This window comes from Schistocerca nitens, chromosome 2 (assembly GCF_023898315.1).
Source record: "Schistocerca nitens isolate TAMUIC-IGC-003100 chromosome 2, iqSchNite1.1, whole genome shotgun sequence".
Taxonomy (NCBI): domain Eukaryota; kingdom Metazoa; phylum Arthropoda; class Insecta; order Orthoptera; family Acrididae; genus Schistocerca; species Schistocerca nitens.
This window is the reverse complement of record NC_064615.1, coordinates 55,146,860-55,172,098: the sequence shown is the minus strand read 5'-3', so window position 1 is coordinate 55,172,098 and position 25,239 is coordinate 55,146,860. Positions and strand designations below refer to the sequence as shown.

The 25,239-nt window shown below is 38.0% G+C and overlaps 1 protein-coding gene across 1 annotated transcript in view; it reads left to right on the top strand.

Annotated features, from left to right (window-relative positions):
• Nucleotides 1-23,652, top strand: part of LOC126235712 (protein tramtrack, alpha isoform-like) — a 161,356-nt gene extending 137,704 nt beyond the window's left edge. Inside the window, exon 5 of the mRNA XM_049944475.1 lies at nucleotides 22,581-23,652. Coding sequence (XP_049800432.1) covers nucleotides 22,581-23,071 — 491 coding nt within the window. The 3' untranslated portion in view covers nucleotides 23,072-23,652. The remainder of the gene's footprint in view (nucleotides 1-22,580) is intronic.
• The last annotated feature ends 1,587 nt before the right edge of the window (nucleotides 23,653-25,239 follow it).

Sequence of the window (25,239 nt, the reverse complement as noted above, 5' to 3'; positions counted from 1 at the left end):
GGTTTAAGAAACTAGCTTACCTTGGCGGTAGTGTGTATTTTTGTTTCCATATGTGAAACTTTCTCCTTTTTGAACTTGGAATATTTTTTTTTGTACTGGGCTATTTACTTCCATCCACCAAGTAACATAATGCATTTGACATTCTTTCTCAAACTTCGGGCATACTGTGTAATCAGTATGTAGCTATTCCCTACCTTCGTACTATGGATTTTCTGCTTCTGTGTCCATTAATTATACTGCATCTGCAACTTACCAGTTAAATGATATCCAAATCACGTGCATCTTCTTCATTAGAGACATGGATTGAAATTTTATGCACAGAGAAAATAATTGGGTTAAAGTACATAAATCTACATCAAAACTAAGCAAGAAATATTGCATTGATATCTGAGCCTGTTTCTAGCGACCGTTGATCCGGTCTATTAAAAGGTCAGTATCATGCACAATGGTGATCCTACTATGGACTTGCTGTTTGTAAAGATAGTAAAGACTATAGTGCTGAATATGCAGTTTAGTAAAAATATGAATGCTGGTTAGTAAAGGATATCAATACACCCATAAAGAGATATTGTGTATGTAGTTATAGTAACAAGGATATCTTTTAATCACCAGTGATATAGAGAATACTAAAAGATAAAATGAGCCCAATAAGAGATTTAGTGAAAGTAAGTATAAAACCTTTCCAGGAAAAAAGAATTTGTAGTTTGATAACAAAACATGAGAACAACTATGATGATTGTCATAACATTCCACATGGGAAAAATATATCTAAAAACACAGATGATGTGACTTACCGAACGAAAGTGCTGGTAGGTCGATAGACACACAAACATACACATGAAATTCAAGCTTTCGCAACAAACTGTTGCCTCATCAGGAAAAGAGGGAAGGAGAGGGAAAGACGAAAGGATGTGGGTTTTAAGGGAGAGGGTAAGGAGTCATTCCAATCCCGGGAGCGGAAAGACTTACCTGAGGGGGAAAAAAGGACAGGTATACACTCGCGCACACACACACACACATCCATCCGCACATACGGATGTGCGGATGGATATGTGTGTGTGTGCGAGTGTATACCTGTTCTTTTTTCCCCCTCAGGTAAGTCTTTCCGCTCCCGGGATTCGAATGACTTCTTACCCTCACATCCTTTCGTCTTTCCCTCTCCTTCTCTCTTTTCCTGATGAGGCAACAGTTTGTTGCGAAAGCTTGAATTTCATGTGTATGTTTGTGTTTGTTTGTATGTCTATCGACCTGCCAGCACTTTCGTTCGGTAAGTCACATCATCTCTGTTTTTAGATATATTTTTCCTACGTGGAATGTTTCCCTCTATAAAAAACATAGACTACTACTTACCGTAAATATGACATGTTAAGTAGCAGACAGGCACAGTTAAAATTGCCATTTTTACTGTAAGTAGCAGTCTATCTTTTCCTACATTGTTGATAATCCTACATGGAGTTTCCATTGTTTAATACTAAACATTCTTAGCAAAAGAGGTGAAAATGTTCATTGACCGTTATACATTTTAAATGTGTCCTTAAATAACACTCAATTGCACGAAGAACATCAGATCTTGTAACTAATCTGAAAAAGATTTGCATAATATTGCATCATATAAGTATGATCAAAACATAAACAGATAAGCAAGTGGAAGGTAGTCTACAAACGAGTTGCGTGAGAAAGATAATTATTCGAAAAAATGAGAAAGACATAAAAGCTATAAATATATTATTTTATCATACCATCATAGACTACGCAACCTCTCGATGTGTAGTTATTCATACAGAACAAAATTTACGCAAGGAGAAAAATAAACAATATTAATCTCCCAGTATACTCCTACAAAAATTAATGAAATTTGCTTCATCCTCAAGTTACATTATAATGTAAGTGGACAGATAAAAAAATCTACTCACCAAGCAGCGGCAGGGGAACACTCTTCTGCCAGAAGGAGCCACTGGTTTTGAAAACTTGTAAACATTAAATCCTTCTGTGTGTGTGTGTTTCCCTGCCACCGCTTGGTGAGTAGATTTTTTATCTATCCATTTACATTATATGATCTGAGTATTATTAATTACTTTCCTTGTTTGTTGAATAACCAAGGCGTAAGTCTACTGGTCTGTTGTCTACATTACTGTCCCTCTTTTTATATACAATATTCCAAGTTGCTTTTCATGTTCAGTTTTTAATAAAAAGTTTTACATAGTAGTTAGAATTAGTATTCTTCTCTAGTGTACATTTTTATTACATTCCTTATCTTGCTAGATGAAGTGCTGTATGATGATACCATTTTCTTTTTACAAATGTGGCAATGCCTGCCTCAGAATTGTGCCAGCTAGTGAAAAACTTCATTGACTTGAATATGTCGATTCATACATTATTTTCATGACATAATTAAATTGAATATACTTAGTTCTGGGGGGAAAAGACAGGTGTGTTTAAATGTGCACATGCATACATACACTTTTTTTATTTATTTATTTAAGAAATTTCAGGGCATGTTGATGCAAAACTCTTTCCTTTCCAGTACAGACATCTGTGTTAGAATATGTAAAATTTCTGTAGGTCATAATAATAAACAGGTATTATTTAGTTTGCAGGGAACTGTTTTTGCTTTGAAGTCAGACTGCAGTTGTGCCCTACACTGTATCTGTATTGCGTATTTTGAATTCAAGACGTGTTTAATCATAAAGATTTTGACACTGATTCAATAAGTGCTTCACTTTTCTAAGTTTAACATTGTGAAATTACTGTTCTGGGAGTCTGAATGGAATTCTGTCTCACTGCAGAGTTCTAGCTTCCTTTTGTTGTTCTTACTAGAAACATTTGTATCACATACTAACAGCATTTTAACTTGCAATAAGCCCTTCCAATTACGCAGATATTGGAATGGAATTTGATCATGAAATTTTGTACTTCAATTCGAAGAATGTTAAAATGCTCAAGATCTCATAAGAGATAAGACAGCACTTCGAAAACTGAAGATACCTCCGGATCCATTCAACCGAAGGTAATATCAATGAAACCATCTTTTAAATAGAAATGTATTGCATATTCTGTTCATACGTAGTTCAGCTTCTTTCATTTCGCTGGCAAATATTTTTTAAGTACATTGTGGCTAATTGTGGAATGAACTTATTTTGAGATGCATTAAAATGATAGCTACAGTCAAGTAATGGAGCAGTTTTCATAGTTTTTCTAGTTTGTGCATTGTCAGCTGTTGTATGTAGATTAGTAATGTAGCGATTTAATTGTCAGTTATTGTATGGATCTCGGTGAGTTTTTGCTTCACTATATTATAAATTGCTTTCATTGACAGTGTTAAATTTGGTCCACTGCACAACTTCAATTATATTCAGATTATTGAATGAGGGCTTACAGTGCATTGTGAACCATCCTTCGTGGTTTCATTATACCAGTTTGAGATTCTTAAAATTGTTTTATGTTTGTGTAATAGTTCTTAACAGTTGGAATGATTCATACTATCTTCTTTTTTTTCTAAAATTTTGAGTCATCCCATTGACAATAAATTACCAAAATAGGATAATGGTTGGTTTTTGAGTATCCAGTCCATTTTGTGCAAATAATATTTTAATGACTGCTAATTTTGGCTTTCAAGATGCTCTGAGCGGTGGTGTTAGGTGTGCTTCCTGCCTGGTGTCCAATCATATTGTCAGACAATATTGTTAGTGTGACACCCCCATTTATAGCTTAGTTTGACTTATGATAGCTACTACACTCGGAGGAAAGGGAAGCATCTGTATGAATATCAACAGCTCACATGAAAAACCAGTGCTAAGCAAAGAATGGAAAGCAGAAAGGTAGAAAGACTATACTCTCAGAAGAATTTGACAGAACACTGAAACACCTAAGTCGAAACAAGGCCCCATAGGAGTAGATTACATTCTGTCAGATCTACTGACAGCCTTTGGAGAGCCAGCTATGACAAAACTCTTCCATCTGGTGTGCAAGATGTATGAGAAAGGGAAATACCCTAAGATTTCAAAAAGAATGCGATAATTCCAATTCCAAAGAAAGCAGTTGCTGACGGGTGTGAATGTTACCAAACTATCAGTTTTATAAGTCATGGTTGCAAGATTCTAAAGTGAATTCTTTACAGAAGAATGGGAAAACTGATAGAAGCCGACCTCTGGGAGATCAGTTTGATTCTGGAGAAATGTAAGAATACACGAGATGGTACTGACCCTATGACTTCTCTTAAAAGATAGTTTAAGGAAAGGCAAATCTATGTTTATAACGTTTGCAGACATACAGAAAGATTTTAACATGGTGAGTGAAATACTTTCTTTGGAATTCTGAAGATAGTAGGAATAAAGTACAGGAAGCAAAAGGCTATTTACAACTTTTAAGGAAACCAGATGGCACTTTTTGATTTGAGGGGCATGGGAGGGAAGCAGTGGTTGAGAAAGGAGTGAGACACAGTTGTAGCCTATTGCCAATGTCGTTGTCTGTACATTGAGCAAGCAGTAAAGCCAACAAAAGAAACATTTGGAGTAGTGGTCAAAGTTCAGGGAGAGGAAATAAAAACTTTGAGGTTTACTGGTGACATAGTAGTTCTTTCAGAGACAGCAAATGACATGGAAGAGCAGTTAAATGAAATAGACAAGGTCTTGAAAGGAGGATATAAGATGAACATCAACAAAAGGTGAATGTAGTCAAATTAAATCAGGTGATGCTGAGGAATTAGATTAGGAAATTAGGCCCTTAAAGTAGTAGATGAGTTTTGCTATTCGGACAGCAAAATAACTGATGATGGCCAAAATAGAGAGGATAAAAAGTGTAGACCGGCAGTGGCAAGAAAATCGTATCTGAAGGAGAGAAAATTGTTAACATATAGATTTAAGTGTTAGAAAGTCTTTCCTGGAAGTATTTGTATGGAGTTTAGCCAGTTATGGAAGCGTAATATGGATAATAAACTGTTTGGGCAAGAAAACAATAGAAGCTTTTGAAATGTTGTGGTACTGAAGAGTGGTGAAGATTAGGTGGGTAGATCACTTAACTAATGAGGAGGTACTAAATATGATAGGGGAGAAAAGAAATTTGTGGCACAACCTGACTAGAAGAAGGGATTGGTTGATAGGACACATTCTGAGATATCGAGGGATCGCCATTTGGTATTGGAGGGGAAGGGGAGGACAAAGATGGCAGAGGGAGGCCACAGATGAGTACAGTAAGCGTATCCAGAAGGATGTACATTGCAGTAATTATTTGGAGATCAAGAGGCTTGCACAGGATAGAGTAGCAAGGAGAGCTGCATCAAAGCGATCTTCAGACTAAAGACAACAACAACAACAGCTAGGATGCCCCATTACACACATTGTTGTTTCCCAACATCCACATCCTTATTCTGTGAAATGTATGTTTCCTTGGTGTTATCTGGCTCTGTTGTACGACACTGCCTGTGAGATCATAGAGTGTCAGATCTGAAGTCTTACTCAAATTGCAACATTTATCCATGTGTATAAAGCTCTCTTACATCCTTATTTTGATATACTTAGTTATTATACTGCAGGCAGATTTCAATGACAGCTGATTCTCTTAGCTGTTTCAGTCAGATGTCTCAGATGATTCTTTCATATAGTGGGCACAGGGAATCAAAATTGCTTTAAATAGGGATGTGGTGGCAACAGCACTTCTGTTAGGAGTACAGGCAGTGATTTCCTATAAGATTTTGCCAGTAGAACATCTTGCACAAAATAATGTGGCACTTGCACAACAACACAATAAGTGCAAGGATAGTTATCCTTTATCAGACATGTGATATTATATGAGATGCCAGTGAATTTTTCAGAACAGGCAAATAAGGAAGCAAAAATTTCATTAAAAGCTACCCTTGAGAGGGTTGCAGGAACCGCTAGCTATTCCAGTTACAAAATGAAGAGAATAAAGGAGGAGGAACTATAGCTCTAAGTACAGTGTTCAAGAGAATTAAACGAGCACTCTCTCAAAATCCCATACTTGTCTCCCATTCCAAAGTTTGAAATTTGGTTCAAAGGTGCCTACTACCTTCCACTGCAATGGTGAAAAATCATGGCAACCTGCAGTGTCACCCTCGGGCTTGATGGCACTAAGTTTAACCACAATTCTGCCCAGCGCTACCCTGGACATGTCATATTATGTGAAGATTGTCACAGGCCCTCTTGCCTACATTTCACGATGGAGGTCAGAACTGTGTCGCATAGAGCAGTTTTCTGCAGACACACTGGCACTCAGAACAGAAGCGAAAAGGCCTGAGGGTGGCATAAAGTGCATCAATGACAGCACCCATTTACTTGAGATGTTGATTCCCACACATGGTTGACAGTGGTGTGAGTACCAGGAAGATGTTCTTGATAACCTTTGTCACTGCCAACACCCCGTTTCAGCCCTTTTCTATGGACATTGTGAGGCTGCATGCCTATTTGTCGTGATCATACCCCTTTGGAGTGAAGCACAACTTCAATTTTTGCTCTCGTGATCACGTTGGAACCACTTGGAACCATTCAAAACCATTTTATAAAATCTGAATGTGATCTGAAGCAGCGAAAGGTCCTTACGCTTTCTCAGTGCAGTTTTATGGCCTCCTACGGCATGGAGGGATGTGACTTTGACACATGCAAGAATAAAACTTCAAAGGATTCCTGTAAGGCCCCATAATTCCGTAAAACTCGCAGTTGCAGGTGCCCACGTTGGGTTGACAATTTTAAAAATGTACCTTTACAGAGAGAACCAACAAATGGCACCCACAGGTAGGCAACCACCTCATACACCTTCAAAGCCAGTTGCCTGCCTGCAAGCATCTAGAAGTATTTCCCAGGTCTTCGCATTAAAGCCACATTTTTAAAATACTCAATAGTGGACACGTGCCACCAAGGGTTTAGCCATACTGGGGTGTCTTGGAGGGACACCTTGTCATTTTATTCACACTTGTGTCAATGGTCCATCCCTCTGTGATTGCTCCACAGGAGGGCATGAAACAGGAGCACCAAAAAAGTGTAAGGACCCTTTACTGCTTTGGATCGTGTTGAAATTTCATCAAACAATTTTGAACAGTTCCTAGTATTTCCACCTGACACACACAGCAAAATTTGCTGTTGTCCTGCACTCCAAAGGGGTGAGATCATGTTCAATGGAATTGAAGCCCTGTTGTGTCTGTCAAGAAGGGCCAAATTGCCCAGGAGGTGTCAACAGTACCAAAGTTTGTCAATAATGTTGTCCTTTTGCTCTTCACTCTGAGAACTGTCGTTTTCAACTGCGAAATGTGTGGAAATCAGCATCCCAAGGATATGGGTGGTTTCATTGATGTGTTTTATGCCACCCCCTGAGGCCTTTTCATTTTGATTGTGAGTGGCAGTTTGTTTGAAATATTTTCTTTGGCCATCCATAAGAAAACCACATCATTTCAGCACTGGGCATCACGGTTCTGACCTCCATCTCAGAGGCATCTAAACAAGGGGTGAAATATGGGTAAGAGAGGTTGTGACAACGTTACCATCAAGTTACATTTCCACGGTGGCATTGGGCAGAATAGTGTTGAAATTTGGTGCCAGTATGACATCATTAACCCGCTTTATACATCACATCAAATTCTGAGCCATGGTTCTTTTTGCATGGGCTTACAATTTTTTGTGTGGAGTGTCATCGAGCCCGAGGGTTAGATTGCATGCTTTTGCACCTGTGCAAAGGCACTTTTGAGCCAAATTTCAAACTCTTGCATTGAGACAATTGTGGTGTTTCGAAGAAGTGTTGCATAGTGTACTTGTAAAGGCTTAACTACTTCCAAAAGACATGAAAGAAGAAGAAATTTTTAATTTTAGGTAATATTTCTGAAAGTGTCATAAGGGTAGTGACACACAATTTTCATGTGACCCCTGTTCTTTATTTTACTCTGTCAGTATCGCAGAAAGCAACGTTGTCTCCTATGCTACATTTTTTTAACTTTCTTTGTTTATGACATTTCATTTTGACAGTTGATGTTCAGTCTTGTTACACCTTGGTTAATCCTTTGTTTATGTGAGTTCTTTTTTATTAATGTAGTGAGAAATTATTGACTTTGATTGCCTATATTTGTCAAATCAGTGGATGTTCTAACATGACCCGTTAACACAATAATACGCAGACATGCTATCTGTAGGGTACAAGGTACACGAGACAAGTGCTTGTGCATAGGCTTCAACTGTCGATCTCCACCTCCACCACTGTGTGGTGGTCGTTGATGCCACTTGCACCCCTCCCCTGCTATGACATGTGTGCAGATTCATACTAACTTATTTTGTGTGCACTCTGCCAGAAGATGATAACTAAATCAGTCATTGAAATATTTTGTGCAAAAGTGGTATCTACAACTAGGCTGGAAACCCAAAAGCATCAATTGGTTATGTCAAACATACTTCAGAAATAACACGAAATAAATGTATAACAAAAATAAAACATTGATGTGGAACAGAAAAACATTGCTACTATTTTTTTTTATCCATTTGGCTTAGCAAAATGTTGGGTCAGGGTACCAATTTTCATTTGTTTTGGTTAGAGAAAGGGAAGGATGCGGGTATAATTTTTGTTTATTTATGTATTTGTTTATATGATTTAAGGCAACACATAAATTGAAATAACTGTAGTGTTTGGTCTGTTTGTTCATATACTTAAACACACAAAACTTTCTAGAATGCATGTAATGTATTTGTGCTTAAAAATTTCATATTAGCACGAAGTTTTAGGTCAGTTATACCAAAAAGTGGAATCCTTCGTGTAATAACTTGTATTAATGAAAAATTAAATACTTTTGTGTCCGTGGACATATGAGAAGGGTGATCATGGCTAGCATTGTCACCATTTGAAATATTTTATTAATTTACTGAGTACAACTGGAAATACCTTCATTAAAGAAATGGTATGCAGATTTATCTACGCTAAGTAATGTGAGAGTTTTTATTTTGTTCTTTTTTGTTTTGGCTAGTGTGGCGCAAGTTAACAGTTGTTAAGCAGAGGTTTTGCATTTAATGCAGGTGCCGTGGAAAACTTTCCGTTTTTAGTTGTTGTTTGTTTTTTGTAGCTGTTATAATTTTATCATTTTTACATCATATTCAGCTTCACTTTATTTAAATTCTGCAAGATCTGCATGAATTATTTATATATGTTATGTTTTAAACTTCATTTATAATTTTTCTGATGATTATAAAAATAAACTACCTTTTATTATGAAGTGTTCCACTCTGCACGACATTTATTTTGTTTTAAATTATTGTGTTTGTTAACTGTTACTTTGTTATTATCTTGGGAAAAACTGCTAAATTGAGACAAGACTTATTAACTGTTACCATATTTGGAAAAGAGTATTTTTGAATAAACATTTAATTAACTCACTGTTTAATCTTATTTATATTGTTCATGAGAGAATTAATTTTTTCTTCATTGTTTCCAACTTTCCTTTGTTGGTAAAGTAATATCTAGTTCACTCTTGGAACAAATCTAAGTTGTCATCATTTGTTTGGACATGGAGATCATATTTCAAGAAAGGGATTATTTCTATGCCCAAGCGTATTGTGAGGCATGATAATGCAACAAGAATTCAACTGCCATTTCATTGATGCATAATGGTGTGACTTTAGCTGTATATGATGGCATTTATAGTCAGTGAAACACGTGGGCTGCTTCACTACAGCACCTATCAGCTATTACTGTTGACTATATGCCTACATAACAACAAAACTACAAGTGATGCAGCAGCTGTGAATTATGCTGATAATCGTTCAATATAATGTTTTGTGTATGTATACAGTGTATCATTTTCTGATTATATTTTATGCAGTTTTCTTTCATCAACAGAATACAAATTAGGATTAATAGCGCTCACTGAGCCCTTATTCACTCCAAGTAACTCATTAATTAGACACAACAGACCACATGCTAGTGACAAACCCCTGAGTCATATTCTTTTTGTGTTGCTGTGGGATGTCCATTTGAAAGGACTTGTGACTAGCTCACCATTCTTCCATCTGTTAATGTCAGCTTTCCGACTGGAATTGCTACTTACTCTTCAGGCTGAGTGAGTGCCCCTCTTTCTAGTCTTCCTTACAAACCAAAGACCTCAACATGAAGCTGGATATCCTCCATGTGAGAGAGAGTTGGATGCACAAACAGCTCACTGACGGAGATAGAGATGACTTAATACACCGCAAAAAATTTAATAACTTGCACACCATGTCATACATACTATATTGTATTTATTATCTACAGGGTGTCTGGGCTTAGAGATTTTCACAAACAAATGTTTTCAACAAAAGAGCTCAATATGTTATGTTGTTGAGTAAATAAGCAATCAATAGACACACTCTCCAAGGTTTAATGAACAGTGCTGAGTTGTATGACACATGCACACAAATATTTATTCAGCAGCAAGCAGACATACTCCTGACAGTCAACATATGGGTGCCACAGCAAAAGGTGCAGTATGTGCTATGGTTAGCAGAGTTAAAATCTGCAACATATATTCAGTGGCGTGCAAGAAGAGAATGGAACATGGATCCTCCCATACAAGATCAGTTTATTAGTGGCACATAACTCTTTGAGAAATTGGAAAATTGATTTCAAATGCTGGAAACATCCCAAAATCCATGTGAAGAAAAGACCATGAAACGTATGCACAATGCATTTGCCAGAAGTCCATGTAAGTCTATTAGACAAGCTAGTACGGGATTAGCCTGATTACAAACTCCAACTTTTGCACATTAAGCCTGAGGATCTCCACAGAACTGTCGAATATGGGGAAGTGAGACAATAGGAGAAGTGATTGAGTGTGAAAGGGACACACAAAAAGTTAAAGTGTGGTGGAGATTACAAAACAGTGAGATGGTGGCTACAGTGGCAGAGCACACCTATGTCGACAACGAGCTGCAAACGGTGTCCACATTGAACTATACCAACATGCATAAAAATGTTTGACCTCCTTTGTACAATCCTGGACAAATAAGTTATATGCCGTAATAAGTAACGAAATATAAACAAATGTTTTTTATATGTATAGCCCAGACTCCCTGTATTAAGAGTTTATTGGCGAGACTGTACATTCATGGGGAATGATTATGTATTTGAAAGTGACAGTGACATCAAAAGTGGTCATTATTAAGTATAAATTTTTGTTCAGTAAAATAAAACCTTGCTAGAGAATTTTCATTCAATAAATCATAGGCTGTGGGACTAAGCACAAAGGAAGAAAACTTACTTAAAGAGCTTTAATATCAATAAAACTTTACTATGGAGTGCAGTAGAAAACAACTCTGTTACTCTTGAGACGAGATTCTAATTTAAAATATGACAACCAATTACTCAGATTTGTTCAGTTACTGGAAAAGATTGAAAATTGATAGACAAAGAAACTAAAATAACTCTTGTTTCTCACAAGTATGGAAAAGAGGGAGAACAGAACTGTGGTGTGTAGGTGCACTACATGTAATTGATGCAGAGATAGCTCTTACAATTTTATCATGTTTGAATTGACTTCAGAAAGTACCCCCTCATAAGTAGCAATACTAAATTGAAAAATATTTTAGTTATGCTTCCTTTGCAGAATATCAATACTCATGCTGAGATTTACTTCTTTGAGTAGGCACTTTCAGATTTTTGACTAGTCGTATTAGAACTCCTGTTACTGTTGTAACCCTTTTTCCAAGTGCAAATAGTTCCTGTTGATCCGTGCATCTATATATGTGAATACTTTTCATGGGAGACAATTAAATATTTGAGCTATCACCTTAATTTTGTGCATTTGTATTGTAGATTTCCATCACTTTCTAACATACTTGTTCGTGTATTGTCTCAGTAATATGAGGGCTAATCAGAAAGTGGGGAAAGTTTTGGCTTTAAAAAAAGGAAACTAAGTACAACAAATACATTTTATTATATACATCTGAAAGAGTGACTGACATACTACTTTTCCACAGTCACCAAACACATTGAGGCACTTATCATAGTGGTGGACAAGCTTTGAAAGTCCTTCATCGCAAAATTCTGCCATCTGAGACTTCAGCCAGTGAGTCACGCCCGCCTAGAGTTCCACGTCGTCATCAAAGCGCCGCGTTGCAAGCCAGTTCTTCATCTTGAGAAACAAATGGAAGTCGCTTGGTGCCAGGTCGGGGCTGTAGGGCGATGAAGGAAAATTTCCCATTTGAATGAATCAAGGAGTTCTTTAGTGCGGTTTGCTGTGTGAGGTCGGGCATTGTCGTGCAAAGACAAAATTTGTGGTAGCCTAGCTTTTGAGTTACAATTTCTAATAACAAAGTCTGTTGAACTTGTGGAAAAGAAAGCGAAAGCTCCGTTGTTGTGAAGCGATGGTTTTCACGAATTGTTTCATCAACTTTAGCTACAAGATTGTCAGTCACAATGCTCAGGCGTCCACTCTTCTCTTCATCATGAACGTTGGTTCGGCCATTTTTAAACCGAATGCACCATTTCTGGCGGAACATTTACTCATTACGTTGTTTCCGTTCACTTCGCACAGTGCACTTTAAATTTCTATAGGTTTTAGGTTTTATGCCAACAAAAACCGAATCACAGACCGCACCTCATGACAGGCGCACATTTCAAATTCGAATATTGAAAAAACCAGATATGCAGAGACACTCCCGCTGTCACGGATGGGTGCCGACTGAACAGCTGTGCACGCTTATACCAAACAATATGCGATTGGCGCGCGCATAGTGGTGTCAGATGGAAATGTTCCCTACTTTCTGAACAGCCCTCATAGCTAATTAATACCTTAATGCAATAATGGATAATGCCCACGGGAAAAGTCAAATTAATGCTTGTATGTCACTACATATACTATGAAACGAAACACTGAAAAGAAAAAAAAGTTGGGTAGGGATGGAGTCTGAAGAATATTAATTTGGTATTTATGAAACAGTTTCACTTTTTAAAATATACCAAGGCTTAAATTAATGTACATTTATTGCAGTTAATGATTGTCCTTCCTTACAACAGTTACTAAATTGTTCAGTACCTTTTACTTCATTTGTTTCAAATCGCTATTGGAACTGAAATGGCATATAAAAACATTTGAAATTTATGGCATTTGCAACTAATTATGATGGAAATAAGTCATTAGGTTTCAGACAGTATAATTGTATCAAAGACATAAAATCACGTCTGTGCTAAGCCATCTCAAATTTCAGTGAGATTTTTTTACATACTTTTGTGCAGAATTACTGCAGCAACATGCCACATCATGTTATAAGTCCCTTCAGTGTAAGGCAACATGCCACTACTTCTATTTACATTGACATGCAGTTGCTAGGAAGTTATAGTTCAGCAGATCACTTGCCTGAAATTACTGTTGTCAAAGAGTTGGCAGATTTTTCTGCAACCTAACTGGAAAGATGACATGGGCAAAATAATAAATGTTCAGTTGGCAACATACCTGGGAGCTTGGAGAATGGGTGAATGGACGAGAAGCAATATAAAGTTTGCTAAGTGGGGTATGATATTGTGGGAGACACCTGTGTGGCTGCACCATTTTTGAAGTACAGTGCGCACCTTTGATAACGTGCCTGGCAATAAGACATTGTGAGTCTGCGCAAAACAGTAAAGTCACTGATGTGCCTGTAAAACCAAGCGCTTACAGTAAGGGTGGAAAGAGAAGTAGGTGATGTTAAACAATTTTTTTGTGGTGATCAACACCACACAAGATGACTGAAGAAAAGAGATGTAAAGAATAAACTGGTACAGACAAAGAAAATGCTCAACAATCCTGCAGATGACCAGTATTGATTTAAAATTGGAACTGAGCACAAATAGGGAAAAAGTAGATGAAAAGAGCTGTGCCATCTTGGACCAATTAATTTGAGAATTGCAGGGAAAATCTGCGATGAAAAGAAAAATATTGAAATATGTAAAAGAGGTTATTAAGTATATTTGATGTATGAAGTATGGAGACTAGTAAAGGAAAGGAAGAATGTGGGATGAAACCCACCAAAAGATTAATAACTGGAAAGGTTGTTGTTAATCTTCCATGATGACCTGTATCGCAATTTATTTTTTCAGTCTAAAATAACTTGTAAAGAAAAGAGCAATCCAAGTTATGCAGTAAAACTATGACAAAATAAAAGTTCATTCTACTTACCAGATGCTTGGAAAGGAACTATGTGAGATTTGATAGCTTTCATATTTTTTTTTATTATGAAGGCAAATTGTAGTGTGTGCATCATCACTCTCTCATACTAATCAATCGTTTTACCTTTTCAATTTTGTTCTCTGGTACCCCGCCTCTCCCCGCACTCCTCCCCTCCAAACACATATTTTGCAATTTTTTTTCATTCTGGCTTTTTTGTTCAGTTTTTTGTAGATTTGTCCGAGTCTGCCTTCATTCTTTCCCACTGTTCTGTCTTCTTCTCTGTTCTGTTCCCTGTCTTTCCTACCCTTACAATCAGAAGTCAATCTGCCGTTTTCTCCTCCTCTGTCTTAAGATTTTAAAAACACATGTGTAGTTAGGATTTCATTGTTGAATTCTTTCTTGTCCTGCCCTGTAGTTTCTCTTTAGACCTGATATCTATTGTAACTTCACACTTTATCATTCAAAGCTCACTTTCCTTGCAAGCCTTTCTAATTTCTCTTTTCTTGTGAAGACCGCTACAGATCTGAAACAAGTAGACACATCAGCTTTTTTATGTATTTACCAATCTGCCAGTAGTTGGTGTGTGTGTATGGGGGGGGGGGGGGGGGGCAGATAGAAATACACAATTGCACACATTAATCTTAGTCACTCTTCCAGTAGTGTGCAGTGTGTTTAAAGTAAAATTTCATTTTGGCATCATCGTTTCCTGAGAAGCATGGAATTACATAATGTTTTGGCCAACAGTGTATGTGTGCAAATATACACTAAGTGATGAAAAGTATCAGGACACCTGGCTGAAAATGACTCACAAGTTCGTGATGCCCTTCATCGGTAATGCTGGATTTCAGTGTGGTCTTTGCCCACCCTCAGTCATGATGACAGCTTCCCCTCTCGCAGGCATACATTCAATCAAGTGCTGGAAGGTTTATTGGGAATGGCAGCCCATTCTTCTTGGAATCTTGCACTGAGGAGAGGTATTGATGTCAGTTGGTGAGGCCTGGTTCGAAATCGGCATTCCAAAACATCCCAAAGGTGTTCTACAGGATTCAGGTCAGGACTCTGTGCAGGCCAGTCCATTACAGGGATGTTATTGTCATGTGACCAATCCGCCACAGGCTGTGCATTATAAACAGGTGCTCAGTCGTATTGAAAGATGCAGTCGCCATCCCTGAATTGCTCTTCAACAGTGGGAAGCAAGAAAGTGCTTAAAACATCATTGTAGGCCTGTGCTGTGATAGTGCCACACAAAACAACAAGGGGTACAAGCCCCCTCTATGAAAACCATGACCAAACCATAACACCACTGCCTCCGGATTTTACTGTTGGCACTACACATGCTGGCAGATGACATTCACAGGGCATTCACCATACCCACACCGTGCCATCGGAGGGGAAGGAGGTTTCCTTCTGCTGGGTGCCGGGGCACGTGGGTATTAGGGGAAACGAACTGGCGGATGTGGCTGCCAAAGATGCGTGTTCCCTCCCTCACGTTGTTGCATGTGCCGTCCCCCTCCATGCTGTTACCTCCCTCCTGCGTTTTCGCGTTCTGCGTCAGTGGGAAGAGGAGTGGCTGGCAGTCGGTGAAAATAAGCTGCGTCTGGTCAAGGCCACCACGCGGCCATGGCGTACGTCCTACCAGTCATGCAGGTGGGATGAGGTTCTCCTCACTCGCCTCCGCATCGGGCACAGTCCCTTCACGCATGGTTTTTTACTCCGGCGGGAGGACCCACCAATCTGCAGTGCTTGTGGCGTCCAGATTACTGTCCGCCACATTTTACTTGACTGTCTTTTATTCTCTGACCAGAGGGCGGCGGTTTCTTTGCCCCCGGATTTGCCCTCTATTTTACAAGATGACGCAACGACTGTAGTTAAGGTCTTACGGTTTTGTGTCCTGTCCAATTTGTTGCCTCGGATTTTAGGGAGAGGGTTTTAATGTGCTGCTAGGTGACTGGCTCACTCAGGTTTTAGGTAAGAGGTCAGCCAGTTGATTACCTCTGTATGTGAGGATTTGAAACTGCGTCATATCTGTGTCTTTTAGCCGTTCTCCTTGTTCCCTGTCCGTCTTAGTCCCTTCACTGCATGTGTTCCTGTTTTTATGCGTTTGGGCGCTGATGACCCAGCTGTTTAGCGCCCGTAAACCTCAAACACACACACACACACACACACACACACACACACACACACACACCGTGCCATCGGATCACTACATTGTGTACCATGATTCATCACTCCACACAATGTTTTTCCACATGTTTTTCCACTATTCAATTGTCCAATGTTTACGCTCCTTACACCAAGCAAGGCGTCATTTGGCATCTACCGGCGTGATGTGTGGCTTATGAGCAGCCGCTTGACAATGAAATCCAAGTTTTCTCACCTCTCACCTAACTGTCAGTAGTACTTGCAGTGGATCCTGATTCAGTTTGGAATTCCTGTGACAGTCTGGACAGATGAGGCCGACATGTACGCTTTTCTGCTGTACGTGTCCCTTCATGTTTCCACTTCACTATCACATCAGAAACAGTTGACCTAGGGATGTTCAGGAGTGTGGAAATCTCACATACTGATGTATGACACAAATGACACCCAATCACTTGAACACATTTGAAGTCTGTGAGTTTCGCGTAAGTCCTTATATTGCTCTCTCATGATGTCTAATGACTACTGAGGTTGCTGATATGGAGTACCTGGCAGTAGGTGGAAGCACAATGCACCTAATATGAAAAACGTATGTTTTTGCGGGCGTTCGGATACTTTTGATCCCTTAGTGTACCTCAGAAGCACAATACCCTATTTACCCAACTGTAAGGTAAGTTTTTTTCCCAGATTTAGTTTTAAGAATTTGTAAACATTGAGGTCTAATAGTTACACGAAAGTGGCCAAGCAGTGGTATGAATGTGGGGAGGAAAGTGGTGAGCGGGCAGCAGATTTCAGTGTGCTGCCAACCAAGGGAATACGGAGCGTGGATCTTGGCTTTTTATGAACATATACCACATTTCACTAGCAGTAGCAGTTCACATTAATCCATTTTTAGTCAGAACTGAATTGATTTGACTTTAAAATTAAACAAATACTTAGCAGTAGTATACATTTCTATAAGAGGCAAGTTAATACTAACAAACACTTTGAACACGGCACAAAATATGAAACATAAGCATCAACAATGCTGCTAAAGCTGCTACTGTTCTGCAGCACTGTTGATTGTAAAGGTTGGCAATAATGTTAATCTGAAATGGTAAGGTTTCTGCCGATTCAGCTGTAAGGGGTCAAGAAAAATTGTATTGTTTTTGGGCCATTGTATATTGTTGTCATTCAGTTTTTAATATTGTCAGCACAGCATGAACTGTAAATTATAGCAATCGACAATGGATACAAATTACAGCCATGTCTCTGTTAAGAAACATGGATCTAAGAGTTCATGGTTCACAATAGGTTCAGACAGACAATTGTGATTCTTGAAGTGGAGACCACAAATAACTGCAACAGGAAGAAAATTTGGTGTAACAGAAGTTAAATTTCATAGGTGGTGTCAGATAAAGAATAAATTAAAGAACATTAGTTCTATACACCAAATATTCAGGGGCTGAAGCAGGAAATGTTTCTGAAAGTGGGGCCAGCAGGTTGTTTTGTACGTCCAGGAGAAACACAGTGAAGGCTTTCTGATTACTTGAAATATCCAAATGAAGGCACTCGAGGTAAAGAGAAACTTTCCAACTGCGTGCATCATGGAATTCAATACATACTGTGTAGTGTGTGAGGATGATGATGAGAGTGGGGCTTCTGTTAACAAGCAGAGCACCACTTTCTCAACCTCTTCATGTAGTGCTTGGTGAAAAAAACTGGCATATCAGCATCATACCAGTAACCCACCAATTTTTTAAGGAATAGAACTCCCTTTTTTGCGCTGTCATATCTATGAACTATGCATTATATAATGATATAATTTTTGAAATAACATTCAGTGGTATACGTGGATACTGTCTGGAAAATGTAAAGACGTAAATTAAAACATCATGCCTGATGCTGAATTTCTGCTACATTAACAGTGAAAATGCAGTAAGTGTTAAACTTTTTACCTTTCATTATTTTATCGGTGGTATTGGTGAGAAAAAGTTTTGAAATGCTTGAAATTAAATGTGTAAACTTTGTTCGAAGTCACTAAGTGTTCTCATTCTCAAATACTGGATGAATATAGTCTGGTTATATAGCCCTGCTTCAGGACATAACATTGTTTCTAACTTTAATATATGCCTTATTAAGCTTTAATGTGAGCATGTGAGCTACACCTCTTAAGAAGGAGATTGACAGTGTTTTAAATTTTTAAATTCAGTCAGTAATTATATGAAATACTGAATATCAAATTTGTGTTGCCGCTGGAAACTGTTGGTTAGGCAACCTGCATTTGGGTTTGGATAACAGTAGCTGTTTAGTAGTAAACATAATCAAAGGAAGTGACACAACTGTTTAGTAAGCCATAACAGCAACACTGATCCAGATGAATGTTTAGTTTGATATGTCATCAAATATTACTGTCAATATGAAGGGTGTTAAGAGTTCTTATAAGAAATTCTAGATAACAGTAATGCTAAGTACACTAGCAGATGTAAGGAAGCCCCCTCCCCCACATTTGAGTTTCTTCATAGGGAAACGATATCAAAAGAAAAACTGCCTCCAATACTTATCTTTAGATGCCAAGAAAAGTGATAGATGGGAGATTGGTTAAAAGTTGTTTGGGACAGAATACTATGTATGCACTTTGCTTGACAGAAAGAAAGATGTTGGTGCTGGATTATTTCAGGGGCACCTCATCGAGGTAGTTAAGCCTTTGACTGTTGAGAACAGCACAGACCTGCTTATAATTCCTGGTGGCATGACCTCACAACTTTAAGTGATGAAAGTTAGTGTGAACAGACTTTTTAAAGCAGGAAAGTTACAGAAACCCTCAGTATCCATGCTGGGCTAGAGGATACTTACTGCCTGCAGCAGAACATCATGTGATTCTGTAAAAAGAGGGGTTGTCTTATAATTCAATAAATACTTTAGTCGTGAAGATGAATCTTCTTCTCTGCAGCAGTGTGTATACTGAAACTTCCTAATGAATTAAATCTATGTCAAATTGGAAAAGTAGGGTAGAGTATCTGTCAGATCGAAGCTGTTTACAGGGATTGTGAGGTTTCAGCTGGGTAGATCATTCAATAACAGCATAACCTGCAAGTCCCTGTACAGTACACATTTTTAATTTGTCATGTAGTTTCATTGTTGACTTTCTCTCTCAAGTTCCTCATCTGTTAAATGATCATCCCCCAATGCTTCACATTTTTTGCTGGCATGACCCTGCCTTTGGTTAGGTTTGCTATTATACTTTATTATCAGTGGTAGAAACAGTTTGAGTTTTACCCTTGATATCTGCGGTATACCAAGCACTCTCTCCTCCTCCCTCTCTCCCGACTCCTCTCCCCATAACTCCTCATCTTTTTCCTCCAAGTTAGCTAAGAAACATTTTATTTTCCGTGTGTTCCAAGAAAGCCCGCAAGATGGTAACTAGTAGCCCTTCATGACAGTGAAGTACTAGGTGGCACTATAAAGGTGATAATCTGCTTAACTCTGCCTCCACAGCGGTCATGACTAAGCGAGACAGCAGACATGTTTCAAGAAGTTTTTTGATTTTAATATTGCTTTGCCACAAGCTTCAAAATATTTTCCACACCCTACTGAGTAAGTGTGTAATGGGACAGTTTCTGTACTAGACTGCATAGAAGCTCTCATTCTATACAGACACAAGTAATCTGAGCTCACCAAGACCTGTATTAAAAGAAAAATCCACTCAAGAAAGCCATAACATTATGAAAAAGTATTGCTGGCCAGTACTGAACCTTCAGGAGATGAAATATTTAGTTCTGCTGATAGGCAAATATAAAAGTACACATCACCATTAAAGCTTTTAGGCTTATTAGTTCCTACCTTGGAAAGGAGAGAGGGATTGGTTGGGAAGGTAAGAAAGAGAGGGCTGTTTGTAAAAATGGTAGCAGAAGCAGGGATTGTTGAATAAAAAATAATTAAATAACAGGAGAAATTAGTGTATACTGATGTTCAAGGGAAAAGCAAGTACTTAGAGAGTGAATTCAAATTGCTCTGCAGTGAAGCAAGCTTCATTACGCCTCTCATGTTTTTTTTCTAGTGTTTGTTCTTCATGGCAGTAGAGTGGCTCGTTAAATGATTTTTGTCAATGGTCTTGGGCTCTATTGATTGCTAGTCTATTAATTTACCTATATGCTACAGGGTGTACATAAAGTCCGGGAACACTTTCAATTATTTATTGGATAAGAACTCAACATTGTACAGATGTCATACATATTGCATTTTGAAGAGAAGCTCTGAAAGTTTTTTTACAAACATTCAATATGCGAACCATGAGTGACCTGGCAGACGTCAGTATGGTAATCAAATTCTTGCCATACCCGTCTCTGCATGGCATCGTAGACTGTGGCAGTTGCTTCCCTTATTCTCTTCCAGAGTTCTGCTGCATCACGTGGTAGAGGTGGTACATACAACAGGTCTTTAATGTGTCCCCACAGAAAAAAGTCACACGAAGTGAGATCTGGTGATTGGGGAGGCCGTGTCATAAAACAGCTATCCCCTTCTGTAGCACAGCCGATCCGTCGATGCAGCAGCTCCGTGTTCAGGTACCCACGAACATCACAATGAAAATGGGGTGGAGCCCCATCCTGCTGAAAGATGAACGGAGAGTCTGATTGCATCTGAGACGTCAGTCATTGCTGCAACATGTCCAAGTAGGAATATCCAGCTCTCAGCGAAGAAGAATGGCCCGTACAGTTTTCGACATGACAAGGCACAAAAAACATTTACCTTTGGGGAATCACGCTCAAATTCAATGCATTCATGTGGATGCTTTGTACCCCAGATTCGACAATTATGCCTGTTCACTTTCCCATTAGTGTGAAAAGTGGCTTCGTTGCTAAAAATTAAGCGATCAACAATGCCATCCCCATCCTCATTCAATTGTTGCAACTGCAAACAAAACACGCTTGTCTTTGTCGTCGTCATTGAGCATCGGCACTAGCTCCAATTTGAATGGTTTCGTAGCGAGCTTCTGTCGCAGCACGTTCCACACTGTCATTGGAGCCATTTCAAGTTCGCGGGATACACAACGCACCGATTTCTTTAGACTCTTTATGAATGTCTCTCGCACGTGCTCCATATTCACTTCACTCACACTGTGCCGTCCGCTTCTCTTCAGTGGACACAAGCAACCCGTTGTAACAAATTTGTTGTGCCAGTGGTAAGTAACCTGTCTTGTTGGTGGCTTGTTTTCTGTACTTGGTGGCTTCTTATCGTACTTGGTTCTAAACATCTGTTGAACAGCTGTAGCACACTTGTTGTCGAATTCCAACACAGAGAAAGCTCGCTCAGCACCTGCACTCGCCATGTTTGCGACTAGCGCTGACTATCAGCAAATTACCAAACTACGCTGTGGCGGTACACATGAAGAAAAAAAAAAAAAGAAAAAGACTTTCAGGTTTCTCTTCATAATGACATATGTACGACATATGTACAGTGTGTTTGGTTCTTGTGCAATAAATAATTGAAAGTGTTCCCGGACTTTATGTACACCCTGTACTTCTGTTCTTGGATTTGACACAAATACATTCCTGAGCATTTTTAAATGGTATCAGCAGTAATGCAATTAGAATATATGATACTGTAGTACTGATACAGGCAATGGCTGAACATAGGCGATCCCACAGGACCAAATAACTACATGTTAGTATTGTCACGTAATCCTTTGTTACTTGATGAATGGTGCAACCGTTTTTCTCAAAGCCACGACAAAATTAAGGAACCATTGCCATTTTAACATTATGGTGTTTTTATACTTCAGTTTTCAGGCATGATTAAAGATCAGATATTTAAGAGAATTCTATTCTTTTGAACCCATGCTGTTATGAGTATTTCAAAGTCAACCATTCCTGTTGTAGCAAATTGTTATTTTTCAAAATTTAGAATTTTTCTGTACGCAACAGGTATTACATGCAGAATTTAGTGTTATTGAGCATCAGTTTGAGGGATTAATTCTTTGTGCGTAGTGGTTACAATTTTTGCAAAATTAAATACATAAGAATAAAGCTGCATTGTATCATCACATTTGTATTTCGTGTTAAGGATTTGCAGAGAACAGAATACTTGCATGAAACTTAACTAAATGTTACATTTTGTTTTACTGATGTTATTATGTATATAAATTGCTGGCATGCTGTTCAATAACATTTAATTTTCAGATGTATTATGCATTGTCTGTTGCTTAGAATATGCTACTCAGTGATGTAAAGAATGCATAATTAAGTAATACGTAGATTAAACTTGAATATCATCTGCATGAAATTTATTTTTCTGTTTGCTTTGTCTCCAAACTTTTAGGCGTGCCGGAATATTTATTAACACGGTGTGTTGCTCACAGATCCACTGCTGACACCAAAGCTTGAACGGCCACAGAGCAGGGAAGATGGATGGAGTGAGGGACCAGAAGACAGTGCAAGCTCTCCCTCTGTACCACCAGCACCTGCGTCTGCTCCACCAGCAGCTCGGCCACCTGTCAAACGACGAGCGCGACGTCGAGCCACTTCTGCCAGCCAAGATCCTGCAGAACAGCTTACAGAGATGAGTGTGCGAGGACTTAATTTGTTTCGATATGCATCCATCTCGGAGGGTGTTTACCAGTGTACAGAATGTGCCAAGGCTGATGTCCAGAAAACATTCAAGAACAAATATAGCTTCCAGCGACATGCCTTCTTGTATCATGAAGGCCATCAGAGAAAAGTCTTTCCATGTCCAGTATGCTCAAAAGAGTTTTCAAGGCCAGACAAAATGAAAAATCACATGAAAACTGTACATGACTGTTTCATGCCTAAAGATTGTGTATTTCCACTCGGATTCTTCTTGCCACCATAACAGATAGCATTCATAATGAGCAGATGTTAATTGTTTATTAAGACTTCAAAGTTTTGTATGTGACAGATCTTTCTAGATGTTATTACACAGTAGTGTATGTTGATTTTTTATTTGGATGTGTCATGGTATTTGTGGGAACAATTGTTTTTTCATAAGAAGTTGGCAGCCTGTGTGATACACAATTCAAGAACTCTCAGTACTCAGTGCCTTGATGAAAGTGATAATTCCCAAGCCCAAATTGCACATATGCTTGAGGTTAGGTAGGGCATTTAGTTGTGCAAAAAAAAAAAAAAAATGCTTTCTTTTTCATTTGTTGTGGTTGGATGTGCCCTACATATAAACGACTTTTTAATCTGTTGTAGAGAGCATTTCATTTTCCTGCCTTGAATTTATAGTCTTCGAAGACTTTCTCTCTCTTTTCATTTTTAACTTGTAAGAGTCCCAGGTTTATACATGTTGCATTAGCTGAATCTTGTACGTAATAACTGTCAGTTTCATACTTCAAGAAAGTACCACATGTGCATCGGCTTTATCTCACAGCTTCTAACCTTCTGTACCGGTTTAAGAAAAATTTGATTGAAAACACCAAAACCTAAATAATAATAATAATAATAATAATAATTACTATTATTATTATTATTTCTTTTAAAAAAGATGAATCCTTATGAACATTTGGTTGTTCAGCTACTGACAAATGTATTGACTTACAAGGCCTTTTTTCATCGTAACAGTTTCTTTCAGTCTGTCTTTCGTACTTCGAAACATTAATCATTATGTCTTTATTTAAATTTGTCAAGAAAACTCAAAGTACTGTATACTTTCTCCTGCCTTTTTTTCGTGTGTTTCTGTTTGTTTGCAAATAGTACTTTGAATATGTGATTCACTGATCATGCTGGTGATTTTGTCTTTGGTAAATTTTCTGCAGTAGTCAGACACACTTGAAGTTACATGTGTGAAAAATGGGGAAGTTCTCTTTATAAATTAGTATTATTCTTTCTCCTTTCCATACATTTGCCAAAGGACTTTCCAGTAGTTGTGAAGTAATCTAATGACAAGTACAAATTGTGATGTAAGAATAGTGTACTTAATAGCGTAATGAAATCACATATTACAAACTTTGATATTCATTTGTTCTACGCAGTCTGATCACCTGTATCTGAACTGTTTGAAAGTGTAAAGTCAGGCTCGCTCTCTCTGTCTTTCCTATTGTCTTGTCTGTTTATCTGGATACCTACTCCCCACCCCCTGTTCAAAAAAAAAAAAGTATTTTTGTACCAAATAACCATTTTTCACTTTGTATTGGGTGTGGCTGTTAAGATTGACAAATACCAAATTTGTCACTATTATTTGTGGCCAATTCTTCTCCTTTAACTGTTGTCTTTTCATGGTGCTTTTGCCTTTATCACTGCCTATAAATATTTATATACATTATATATATACACATATATAAAATATAACTTTCATATAACATGATTTATCTACAAATTAGAGTTAAAAATTATTGTTTGTTCGTACACTGTATTTACGGTGTTGTGAAAATATAAAGAATATATTGTTGCATGTACATATCTCTAGAGTTGGTTTGAAAACATAGGTGGCTAAATGGTTGCAACTGCGTCGTCTCTAATCTTTGGAGAGAAGTAGTTGCTGAATATCTGAAGACATTTCATAACTGACAATCTTGTAGAACAAATATTCAACTTTTATATTATGGATTAATGGGCAAATGATTCAGTGGTGCTGAACATATTTTGTTAGTCAGAATTATTATTGCACTCATTAGATATGCTAGTATAATTCAAAAGAACAGAAACTGAATTGAAACATACGTATTTATATTACTTGTGTTCTCTTTTTTAAAACTCTTTGAAAACATTTTTGCCCCATGAAGTAATGCAGAGTTTGCCTTCAAACATCAGTTTGTCTTGCATTGGCAGATTTGTTGTAGTAAAAGATTTTGCTGCTTTGTGATATGCTTTCAGTTTTTGTATTTCTGCTGTATGGTGACTCTTTCCATATTCATCATTTACTTTCCCATCACTGCTAAGAGGAGCACCTTTTCCCAGTAAGAATTTGTTAATGTATTTTTAAGTAACAATTTAAATTTTTATATAGAATGGTGTAAGTTCAGGTGAAAAAATATTTGTTTTTAACACACATTAAATTTT